The following is a 12,976-nucleotide window of genomic DNA, read 5'->3' on the forward strand; positions in this document are numbered from 1 at the left end:
ACCTATCAGAAAAAAGCCAAACAAAAAACAAGTGTGGGATTGCACTTTTTTTTGCAATTTCATTGCAATTGGAATTTTTTTTCCCCATTTTGTGGTACACGACATGGTAAAACCAATGGTGTCGTTCAAAAGTACAACTCATCCCACAAAAAACAAGCCCTCACATGGCCATATTGACGGAAAAATAAAAAAGTTATGGCTCTGGGAAGAAGGGGAGGTAAAAATGAAACTGCAAAACCAAAAATACCCCTGGTCGTTAAGGGGTTAATTAGATCACTGCTAATCACTGAGGCTGTGCTCGCAGCAGCTCATTCACCTGTCATTCTCAGACTGGACAGTCGCATCTTGGCAATATCCATGGCCCCTTACCAGCCTGAGAATACCAGCTGTCAGCTTTAGCAAGGATGGTTGTCAAATATAAAAGGGACCCCACATCATTTATTTAAATAAAAAAAACAAACAGCATGGGGACCCCTCTATTCTTGATAACGCTAACAACTGAGGGTTGGAGGCCTCAGCTGTCAGTTTCGTCTGGCCTATTTATAGCACAGGCTGATGAATACGCCGATCAGCCGCTGCGTGCTCTCACTTATTAGCGGCAGCAGGCGTAGGCTGACAGGAGTAGTAGTCCCATCAGCCGCTGCCTGCTCTCACTTATTAGCGGCAGCAGGCGTAGGCTGACAGGAGTAGTAGTCCCATCAGCCGCTGCCTGCTCTCACTTATTAGCGGCAGCAGGCGTAGGCTGACAGGAGTGGTAGTCCCATCAGCCGCTGCCTGCTCTCACTTATTAGCGGCAGCAGGCATAGGCTGACAGGAGTAGTAGTCCCATCAGCCGCTGCCTGCTCTCACTTATTAGCGGCAGCAGGCGTAGGCTGACAGGAGTAGTAGTCCCATCAGCCGCTGCCTGCTCTCACTTATTAGCGGCAGCAGGCGTAGGCTGACAGGAGTAGTAGTCCCATCAGCCGCTGCCTGCTCTCACTTATTAGCGGCAGCAGGCGTAGGCTGACAGGAGTAGTAGTCCCATCAGCCGCTGCCTGCTCTCACTTATTAGCGGCAGCAGGCGTAGGCTGACAGGAGTAGTAGTCCCATCAGCCCCTGCCTGCTCTTGCTGTTATCACTCGAATATAGCTTATCATTCTCCCCTGCTCGCGTTGATTGCCGGCAGAGCAGGGGAGAATGATGACAGCTGTCTTCAGCACCCGATGCCGGGGAACAGCGCTAACTGTACCACTGCTGTTCGGAATTGTTTTGCAGCCCGTGATGCTGTTAAACAGACACGTCAGCGTGTTTTGCCCACGGACACACGGTGCGGGGAAACACACTGACATGTGCACAGAGCCATTGACTTGAATGGGTCTAACATATGTCACTGTCACTACAAGTACCTGAGACAGGGACATGTGAAAGATGCCTAAAAGTGGTTTGCTCTCAGCCAATAGGAGAGCATTAGTGCTACCCTTGATTCAGAAGAGTAATTGCATTAACATAAGCTGTTGAGAAAGAGCCTGATGTGATAAAAGAAAAATGACTTTTGTATTTTAGTCCAAATCAGCAGAGAAAGGAAAAAAATTGTTCCCAAGTGTTAGTGTTCTTCAGGCTATGTGCCCACGTAGCGTTTAAATCAGGACACTGAAAACCGGACTCCTTCCCAGAAATTGTGCGTTTTTTTCTGCGCGATTTTACCGCGATTCTGTTCGATTTTGCTGCGATATTCAAGCACTTTCCAAGCGATTTGAAGTATCGCTTGGAAAGTGATTGACATGTTGGTCACACTCGTCAAACATAGTGTTTGACAAGTGTGATCAGCTTTTTACTATTGAGGCTGCCTATGCGGCATCAATAGTAAAAGATAGAATGTAAAAAATAATTTAAAAAAATCGGGGTATATTTACCTTCCGACGTCCCGCGCTGCCATCCCGGGCCTCAGCGTTCCCAGCAATGCCTTGCGAGACCTGTAATGATGTTGGTCTCGCATTGCTATAGCGATCTCACGAGACTACGTCATCACAGGACCTTGCCGCAAGGCTTTACTGGGAACGCTGTGGCCCGGGATGGCAGCGCGGGACGTCGGAAGGTAAATATACCCCGATTTTTTTTTTTTTTTTTTTTTTTTTTACAGGGGTATGGTACCCAGGGCCTGGAGGACAGTCTCCTCTCCTCCACACCGTGGGTACCACATGCTGAAGTAAGTGATTCTCATGCATTCCTATGGGTGCGGAATTTTTTGCGATTCCGCACAAAAGAATGAGCATGCTGCGATTTTTTCCGCAATGCGATTCCGCCACGGAAAAAAGCGCAGCATTAGCACAGCATGTGTGGAATGCATGGGGTGTGTTCTGTACAAGATTTATAAACGTTTTTGCGCCGAAAATCGCGGCAAAAGCGCTTAAAAATCGCATCGTGGGCACACGGCCTAAAAGAATTTAAAAAAAAAAAAAAAAAAAATATCGGGGTATATTTACCATCCGACATCCCGTGCAGTCTCAGCGACGATCCCGTTCCCAGTAATGCCTTGCGAGACCTGTGATGACGTTGGTCTTGCGTTGCTATAGCGATCTCCTGAGACCGCTAGAGTCACACAAGACTACATCATCACAGGACCTTGCCGCAAGGCATTACTGGGAACGCTGTGGCCCAGGAAGGTAGCGCGGGACGTCAGATTTTTTATTCTTTTTTTTACAGGGTTATGGTACCCAGGGCCTGGAGGACAGTCTCCTCTCCTCCACACCGTGGGTACCAACCGCACATGAGACGCTTAACTTCCCGCATGGTGGGCATAGCCACAAGCGGGAAGTAAGCGATTCTCATGCATTCCTATGGGTGCGGAATTGCGGCAATTCTTTGCGATTCCGCACAAAAGAATGAGCATGCTGCAATTTTTTCCTCGATGCGATTCTGCCACGGAAAAAAGCGCAGCATTAGCACAGCATGTGCGGAATGCATGGGGGGCATTCTGTACACGATTTTTAAGTGTTTTCGTGCCGAAAATCGCTGCAAAAACTCTTAAAAATCGCATCGCGGGCACACAGCCTCAAAAGACAAATTAAATAGGAACATTTTGTTTAATACCCAGTAACATGCTTGAATAAACTGATAAAATGCCGAGATGGACATTCTGCTCTAGAATAAATGTATGGCGGTAGCAAAAATATGGGAAAAAGTGTTTGAGTTGTCTTATGTTTAAATGCTCTAATTTTAGGATTTTACAAACACCACCGACTTGTACACTGCAGTTTCTCTTCTACAGGATTCAAATTCTCCATCTAACCCCGGGTGGAGAATTTGGGGTGTCATTCCATCCGGCCCCCAGGCTGATGGCCAGGGACCACAGTACTTGGGCTGACGGCCTTTTCACGCATTGTTAGGCTGAGATCACATGCATGCAGCTTTTATTACTGACTGATGCGGCGCATGCAGAGGAGTAAGTTCTGGTGGTGGCCAGTACCAGCGGGCTCTGTGGGCAGAATTAGATTATAGGATAGGAGCAGGAACGGACTGGGAGTGAAATTCATCCCTGGCATTTGATAGCACATCTGCACACTTTGTTCCTCCGACGATCAGTCTCAACTGCACCCTGAGGACACCGATACTGTTAATAGCATAGTAGAAAATGTAGCCCATGACTGGACCAGCCCATCTGGCATCTGCCAGATGGCCAGTCCAGCCCTGGATATGAGAGAAGGATGACGGCAGCAGCGTCTTCTGTGACGTTTATTCAGCAGCCCCAATGTACCCTATGTGATGGATATACACGAGTCCCAGCATAAACAAGTACACCATCTTTGAAAAGTAATATTTTAATTAGTCACGGAACACAAGAACAGTTTCCATAGTTTTGCCTTCTTAGTTTCATAGGACATTAAGCCATAGCAAAGGGTTAATAGAACTTATTGCAATTGTCAATTTTACTCAAAATTTCTCAATGCAAAAGACACACCCACAAGAAAAAAAACCCAAAAAACTACATCTTGTATTTTATATGAAAGCCATGATTTTTTTTAAAGACAGAATCAAATTTCTAGGCATGGAATGAATTGGCAATAGCCATCTTTTTCCAGTCTTCAAGAGCGACCCCTTTCATGAGCTTGGAAGATGGATAGAGTGTGATGCAGGCTTCCGCTGTGCAAGCTCACTACAGCAGCGCCATGTTTCTTAACCACTTGTTGATGGGAGTGCAGTGAGTAACCCCAGTCTGCATTGCTTTCTCAGCAACCGTAGTCAGAGTTAGCAGTGAGTTCCTATATTCACACAGCTGCATACCAAGGACATGGTGGCATCAAGGGAAGCTAGGAGGGAACTGTACAACATATTCTTGGATTTGATCAGAAAGTCCATAATGGAACCCATCGCAAAGACTTAGTCTGTTCACTGCAAGCATGGGGAAAAAAAAAAAAAAAAAATTTGTACTGAGAATTTTTATCTTGAAATGGTCACCAGAAGGAAAAGAAAACATTTGGTGGGTCTGGTGGGTGATCAAGGGTGGTGCTGCAGTAGCATGAACAGTTTCGGAATGCCACAACTGCTCAAGATCTTGGACCAATTTGGTCTTGTATTTGCTTCACCACCACTTGACGATAATCCAGAATTAGTCAGTTATACTGTAATAGTGTGCATGGAGGTCTGGCAGCTGGGCTTCCATGACCAGATTTCACTTAAGCCACTCCACTTGGATCACAAAAAGAACCCTGGCTTTCACCCCATATACTATGCGTTGCATGATAGCCAGTGGGTCAAGCTGGAAGAGAAGGGTCATCAAGTAGTTACCAGGAGGCCATTGCCTTTTAGCAAGAGAGAATAATGGCAACCCTCATTCCAAATCAAACCTGGCCCATCAATGGAAAGGAGTTTTCCTACAGTCACATTGTAGGGTTCAGAACGGCAGGCTGCTCCCATGCAGTACCAAGTATAGGGTCCACTTTAAAACAATACTGTTTTATCATGCTAAATTGTACCAACGAAGGGATTGGCACAATGCAGAAACAAATACATCTTATTAAGTACTGTTTAAAGTAAAAATCACAGTACTTGGTTCTTACTGCAGGGAGCAGCACAGCATTCTGAACCCTACAAGTTTTCTGTAAAAAAAAAAAAAAACACAAAAAACCCAGCTTAAATACAGTGATACCTGGTGACAGAAGCATAGCCAGCTGAGGATGTGACAAGCCATTAACATGTGATTGATATGAACATGTAAAGCAAAGAACAGCGGAGCACAAGAATGTGGGGCGGGATAACCCCCCAGTAGCCCAAAGCCATAGGGGCAGGATAACCCCCCAGTAGCCCAAAGCCATAGGGGCAGGATAACCCCCCAGTAGCCCAAAGCCATAGGGGCAGGATAACCCCCCAGTAGCCCAAAGCCATAGGGGCAGGATAACCCCCCAGTAGCCCAAAGCCATAGGGGCAGGATAACCCCCCAGTAGCCCAAAGCCATAGGGGCAGGATAACCCCCCAGTAGCCCAAAGCCATAGGGGCAGGATAACCCACCAGTAGCCCAAAGCCATAGGGGCAGGAAAACCCACCAGTAGCCCAAAGTCATAGGGGCAGGAAAACCCACCAGTAGCCCAAGGCCATAGGGGCGGGATAACCCCCCCAGTAGCCCAAGGCAATAGGGGCGGGATAACCCCCCCCAGTAGCCCAAGGCAATAGGGGCAGGATAACCCCCCCCCCCCCCCCAGTAGCCCAAAGCAATAGGGGCAGGAATCAGATAACCCCCAGCAGCCCAAGGCCATAGCTGCAGATCAACTTCTGCCACTCCATTCATATTCTCTGATCTAACCATGTATCCAGTTACCCTGAGCAAAGGATTGTTTGCTGGTGCAACTTTTAGCAAACATTTCTCTTAAATTTAAATTGGTCCAAAGAAACTTTCCACAGTACAGTGTTACCCATACAAGATACAGATCACTATGGGACCAAGACTTGTAACGGCAAAGATTTATTGGAATTATGAAAAATTAGAAAATGACAATTTTTTGCACAGGGCTTTAGATTTGTAATTTTTTCTTAGCATACTTTAAAATAAAAATCCCTGTTGCAAACCACAATTTTGGACATAACGTGAGGATGACGTTTTGACCAGTCATATATAAAGCTGGCCACAGGGGCCGAGCTTAAAAACAGTATTCCAAGGTAAAATTCTGAGATCCTGAGGAATGTTCTCCATTGATCAAGGCACCATCGCTGGTGAAACCACTTTATAACTTGCCAAAACAAGCCATTCAGATATATAAAAAGTCAACTATAAAATATAATCCTTCTTGGTCCAGAGAGTCTACAAAAGAGTACAAAGTGCCTTGCAGATCCAGCTGCATGCATATATTCCAACCAGTCCAATAGTCCATGACACCGAGTGGCATAGAAGAAATACTCCAGTCAACTTTCTGTGAACTCAGTGCAAAGAGTGAGTAGATTTCGGCAGGGTCCAGAGTCATCACCTGTCCATTAGTGACATAAAGGGGATCCACTGGTTTCTGGATTTACATTCGGCACAGTAATTGAAGACTTCATCCAAACTTGAACATTTCCAGGGATTGCTGTGAGGAGTCTGTGTACAAGAAACTCACATTTAGCAAAAACACATCGCTATAGACCAATATGTCACTCATTTGTGCTAGAATCAAGTATTTTTACTTGAGCACAATGGGGCAGTAATGCCCTGACGGCGGCCCCAACAATGGGATCAGTATCATTTAGGCAGGATTATTAATAAACCACGACGTGCTTTCCTTACGGAGGACATCACACAATTCACGGTTTTCACCTATCCATACATGTCTGACTGCTAGGAGGGCCATGACAAATCAGGAGACCAAGGGGCCCTATGTACCCCATATTTCAATGGAGTGAATGTCTATGGGATTGACAAATGCCACCTGCTCTACTTTACTATCCTTGTCATTCATTTTGGAACATAGGTCTCCTGTTCTGGTCGTTGGTGGTGGGATCACAGTGATCAGTTATCACTCAGGCAGGCAAGACTTGTGACTTAACTAGTGGTCCCAAAAATCACACTGCTCCAGTCAGTGTGCCACCAAGACAATTCTTAACACCTTTTTCCTCCCCTTCTTCCAAAAGCCACAGAACCACAATATTTAGGTATATAGCGGTATAGATGTTCTATACAATCAACCCACCGGCTGCAGAAAAAAGACCCCTTCTTAACCCACAGGAAGGGCTTCATAGAAGGACCAAGATGGGGGGGCCTTCAGCAGCCATGACTGATCAGGGAAAGGAAATGACCTCATGGGCATGGACTTCATTTAAACGCCACTGTCATGGACTGACAGGGTCTTTAACTAGAGCACGCCAACATCTGCCCGGTATGGTGAGGGCACCGGACCAGACAGAGGACATGCCATCATAGATTGTCCAAGCGGCTACAGAATATTAGGATTGTAAGGCTCTGATAGCTCACTGATTTGAAGGGCAAAGATCAGACTAAGCCAGTGGCTAACGTTTTGTTTAAAGAGCAATTCTGAGCACCCAGCCCTGCCCCAACACGTAGGCTAATCAGGGGGAAGGCTAAGCTGCAGCACTTGGTTTACGCTAAGGCGCTTAGAGAGTCACATGTAGCACGGGAACGTACCGACACCAGGATGCAGTGCAGGTCCGCCGGCTCGGAGACGGGCGCCATCTGACAATGAATAATCTCCGACAGGCGCTGCAGGCCAGATACCCGCAAGATGTTGATGTCGTTGTCACAGCAGAAGGCTTGGATCAGCGTGAAGTGGATGCTCAGTGCTACATCAGCTTCATGTTCCGGATCTGCTGCCAGGAGACACAGCACCACACTGTCCGGATCTCTGACGGAAGACGAGAAACATTGACATTTCAGGAATACATGCGATGCTTAGAGGTCTACAGCTGTGAGGGGACACCTAGGGGGGATACATAGGGGGCGTGAGTGACCGAGATGCAGAGAGGGTCTTATAGACAATATGCCATTATACCCAGGGGTGTAAAGCTCGTGGCCATAAGGGGAGCACCAGAGGGTGGCCAAGCACAGGACATACCCAAAACTCCCACCACAGCCATGATGACCCTAGCCCTGTGGGAGCGAGACCCCTAGCACTGCCGCATCACACACCCCGGGGTCCAGGCACGGGAACATACCTGTCCATCAGCTGGGCCGATTCATAGACGCCAATGGTCAGCGAGTCTCGCCGGTGAGCACCGACAAGGACGTCCTCTAGAGCCGAGGCCACAGGATGCATCCTGCAGGGAGACAGCAGACATGTATGGGGTCCGGAGAGCACAGGACACACGCAGCGGTACCGGCCCTCCGCAGCATCAAGGCACTTACGTGTCGTTCTCGTATATGTCGCTGTCCTCCAATGTCATAGTGTAAGAATCCGCCCGAGTCGTGCTGAGAAATAATCCCGTGCAGTAATAATCCCGCCGGCTCCAGGTAGTCACAAGCAGCTGTGCGACGCGCTGCTGCCGGCGCTCCTTATATGTGCTCCCGGCAGGGGGCGGGGCCAGATGCTGTCATTGGCTGTTCCCGGAGAGATGTAGGCGGAAGGACAGGACGCGACACGCTGACGGCTCCGTGTATGGAGCGTTCCCTGACTGTGCCACTCAGTGCCAGTCCGCCAGAGCACTGCTGTATGGTGGCAGAGGAGTACGCATGCCAAAGCGTGCAGAGTGAGTGCCAGCTGGGACGCAATCCAGGCGGCACAGAATCCTTATTACAGGGGTAGGTACACCCCAAGGTAGCTGTAACAAGGGGGGAGCAGTACAGAGTACCAGTAGTACGGGGTGGCAGGAGTACAGAGTACCAGGAGTACGGGGTGGCAGGAGTACAGGGTACCAGTAGTACGGGGTGGCAGGAGTACAGAGTACCAGGAGTATGGGGTGGCAGGAGTACAGGGTACCAGTAGTACGGGGTGGCAGGAGTACGGGGTGGCAGGAGTATGGGGTGGCAGGAGTACAGGGTACCAGTAGTACGGGGTGTCAGGAGTACGGGGTACCAGTAGTACGGGGTGGCAGGAGTACAGAGTACCAGGAGTATGGGGTGGCAGGAGTACAGGGTACCAGTAGTACGGGGTGGCAGGAGTACAGAGTACCAGGAGTATGGGGTGGCAGGAGTACAGGGTACCAGTAGTACGGGGTGGCAGGAGTACGGGGTGTCAGGAGTACGGGGTGTCAGGAGTACGGGGTGTCAGGAGTACGGGGTACCAGTAGTACGGGGTGGCAGGAGTACAGAGTACCAGGAGTACGGGGTGGCAGGAGTACAGGGTACCAGTAGTACGGGGTGGCAGGAGTACAGGGTACCAGGAGTACGGGGTGTCAGGAGTACGGGGTGTCAGGAGTACAGGGTGTCAGGAGTACGGGGTGTCAGGAGTACGGGGTGGCAGGAGTACGGGGTGGCAGGAGTACAGAGTACCAGGAGTACGGGGTGGCAGGAGTACAGGGTACCAGTAGTACGGGGTGGCAGGAGTACAGAGTACCAGGAGTACGGGGTGGCAGGAGTACAGGGTACCAGTAGTACGGGGTGGCAGGAGTACGGGGTGGCAGGAGTACAGGGTACCAGGAGTACGGGGTGTCAGGAGTACGGGGTGGCAGGAGTACAGAGTACCAGGAGTACGGGGTGGCAGGAGTACAGGGTACCAGTAGTACGGGGTGGCAGGAGTACAGAGTACCAGGAGTACGGGGTGTCAGGAGTACGGGATGGCAGGAGTACGGGGTACCAGTAGTACAGAGTACCAGGAGTACGGGGTGGCAGGAGTACGGAGTACCAGGAGTACGGGGTGGCAGGAGTACGGAGTACCAGGAGTACAGGGTACCAGTAGTACGGGGTGGCAGGAGTACGGAGTACCAGGAGTACGGGGTGGCAGGAGTACGGAGTACCAGGAGTACGGGGTGGCAGGAGTATGGAGTACCAGGAGTACGGGGTGGCAGGAGTATGGAGTACCAGGAGTACGGGGTGGCAGGAGTACGGAGTACCAGTAGTACGGGGTGGCAGGAGTACGGAGTACCAGGAGTACGGGGTGGCAGGAGTACGGAGTACCAGCAGTACTGGGTGGCAGGAGTACAGAGTACCAGTAGTACAGGGTGGCAGGAGTACGGGGTGGCAGGAGTACGTGGTGGCAGGAGTACAGAGTACCCATAGTACGGGGTGGCAGGAGTACGGAGGGGCAGGAGTACGGGGTGGCAGGAGTACGGAGTGGCAGGAGTACAGAGTACCAATAGTACGGGGTGGCAGGAGTACAGGGTACCAATAGTACGGGGTGGCAGGAGTACGGAGTACCAGTAGTACGGGGTGGCAGGAGTACGGAGTACCAGGAGTACGGGGTGGCAGGAGTACGGGGTGGCAGGAGTACAGAGTACCAGTAGTACGGGGTGGCAGGAGTACAGGGTACCAGTAGTACGGGGTGGCAGGAGTACAGAGTACCAGGAGTACGGGGTGGCAGGAGTACAGGGTACCAGTAGTACGGGGTGGCAGGAGTACAGAGTACCAGGAGTACGGGGTGGCAGGAGTACAGGGTACCAGTAGTACGGGGTGGCAGGAGTACAGGGTACCAGGAGTACGGGGTGTCAGGAGTACGGGGTGTCAGGAGTACGGGGTGTCAGGAGTACAGGGTGTCAGGAGTACAGGGTGTCAGGAGTACGGGGTGGCAGGAGTACGGGGTGGCAGGAGTACAGAGTACCAGGAGTACGGGGTGGCAGGAGTACAGGGTACCAGTAGTACGGGGTGGCAGGAGTACAGAGTACCAGGAGTACGGGGTGGCAGGAGTACAGGGTACCAGTAGTACGGGGTGGCAGGAGTACGGGGTGGCAGGAGTACAGGGTACCAGGAGTACGGGGTGTCAGGAGTACGGGGTGTCAGGAGTACGGGGTGGCAGGAGTACAGAGTACCAGGAGTACGGGGTGGCAGGAGTACAGGGTACCAGTAGTACGGGGTGGCAGGAGTACAGAGTACCAGGAGTACGGGGTGTCAGGAGTACGGGATGGCAGGAGTACGGGGTACCAGTAGTACAGAGTACCAGGAGTACGGGGTGGCAGGAGTACGGAGTACCAGGAGTACGGGGTGGCAGGAGTACGGAGTACCAGGAGTACAGGGTACCAGTAGTACGGGGTGGCAGGAGTACGGAGTACCAGGAGTACGGGGTGGCAGGAGTACGGAGTACCAGGAGTACGGGGTGGCAGGAGTATGGAGTACCAGGAGTACGGGGTGGCAGGAGTATGGAGTACCAGGAGTACGGGGTGGCAGGAGTACGGAGTACCAGTAGTACGGGGTGGCAGGAGTACGGAGTACCAGTAGTACGGGGTGGCAGGAGTACGGAGTACCAGGAGTACGGGGTGGCAGGAGTACGGAGTACCAGCAGTACTGGGTGGCAGGAGTACAGAGTACCAGTAGTACAGGGTGGCAGGAGTACGGGGTGGCAGGAGTACGTGGTGGCAGGAGTACAGAGTACCCATAGTACGGGGTGGCAGGAGTACGGAGGGGCAGGAGTACGGGGTGGCAGGAGTACAGAGTACCAATAGTACGGGGTGGCAGGAGTACAGGGTACCAATAGTACGGGGTGGCAGGAGTACGGAGTACCAGTAGTACGGGGTGGCAGGAGTACGGAGTACCAGGAGTACGGGGTGGCAGGAGTACGGGGTGGCAGGAGTACAGAGTACCAGTAGTACGGGGTGGCAGGAGTACAGGGTACCAGTAGTACGGGGTGGCAGGAGTACAGAGTACCAGGAGTACGGGGTGGCAGGAGTACAGGGTACCAGTAGTACGGGGTGGCAGGAGTACAGAGTACCAGGAGTACGGGGTGGCAGGAGTACAGGGTACCAGGAGTACGGGGTGGCAGGAGTACAGAGTACCAGGAGTACGGGGTGGCAGGAGTACAGGGTACCAGTAGTACGGGGTGGCAGGAGTACAGAGTACGAGCAGTATGGAGGGGCAGGAGTACAGAGTACGAGCAGTATGGAGGGGCAGGAGTGTTCTCCAGATTCCAGCTAGGTGCGGTTCCCAATTGTGCCCCTTTAAACATATCTGACCCTTCGGACTTGATTTTTTTAAATTGCGCCCATCTGAAATATTTTTGATTGGGCTGAAATCTGGGGAATTGGGAAGGCAACAGGGCTGTCACACAAGTTATCACCAATGTTGGGGTAAAAGTGAAGTGTTGCAAAACTACGATTTTTGCAAAATATTTGTTTTGGCGTTTTTACACCAGTCCCAAGTTTTTGAAAAGTTGGTGAAGCTACAGGTGCTTCTCACAAAATTATAATATCATCAAAAAGTGAATTTATTTCAGTTCTTCAATACAAAAAGTGAAACTCATATCATATAGAGTCATTACAGAGTGATCTATTTCAAGTGTTTATTTCTGCTAATGTTGATGATTATGGCTTACAGCCAATGAAAACCCAAAAGTCATTATCTCAGTAAATTAGAATACTTTATAGCACCAGCGAGAAAAATGATTTTAAAATCCGAAATGTTTCCCTACTGAAATGTTCAGTAAATGCACTCAGTACTTGGTCGGGGCTCCTTTTGCATCAATTACTGCATCAATGGGTGAAAGAATGTGATGTCAGGACTGGCAGCAGGAAAAGCTGCTTTATTTCAAGAGGCCGGTACCTGGCAATGTTCATGACATATTGTGGCGCTGATCGTGGGGTGATGCATCTCACATGAGCAAAATCTGTTTCCACGACTGACTGGCGGGATGACGCACCGCCCATCCGTAGGCCTTTGCCGATCACCAGTTGTGTAAGTGCCGGTTTACAGAGGCAGACTAAAGTAGTGGTTTCTATACTAGTTTACACAGAGCGACGCACCACTGAGAGCGATGATTAGAAGATAATTTCACCCAATTCATGCTGCTCATTCATCAGGTGATTATCTTGCGGTGTAAACTGGCTGACAATCGGGAATAGAGCGGTCTTAACATCGCTTGTTCACAACGGTCTGCTGGTTGCATGTGTCCGAGACGCATCACAGCGGCCTCGTATCGCCATTCATCCAGATTACAGT

The 12,976-nt window shown here is 50.4% G+C and overlaps 1 protein-coding gene across 1 annotated transcript; it reads right to left on the reverse strand.

Annotated features, from left to right (window-relative positions):
• Positions 1 to 5,919: 5,919 nt before the first annotated feature.
• Positions 5,920 to 8,456, reverse strand: GADD45B (growth arrest and DNA damage inducible beta). The gene is made up of 4 exons (XM_073546863.1): positions 8,303 to 8,456; positions 8,113 to 8,214; positions 7,586 to 7,802; positions 5,920 to 6,544 (listed from the first exon to the last, which is right to left on the reverse strand). Exons 1-4 carry the CDS (start codon positions 8,338 to 8,340, stop codon positions 6,431 to 6,433), a joined length of 471 nt encoding a protein of 156 aa, XP_073402964.1. The 5' UTR covers positions 8,341 to 8,456; the 3' UTR covers positions 5,920 to 6,430.
• Positions 8,457 to 12,976: the final 4,520 nt, after the last annotated feature.

Source organism: Dendrobates tinctorius, unplaced genomic scaffold, assembly GCF_039654945.1.
Source record: "Dendrobates tinctorius isolate UK_male_01 unplaced genomic scaffold, ASM3965494v1 ptg000011l, whole genome shotgun sequence".
Lineage (NCBI taxonomy): Eukaryota > Metazoa > Chordata > Amphibia > Anura > Dendrobatidae > Dendrobates > Dendrobates tinctorius.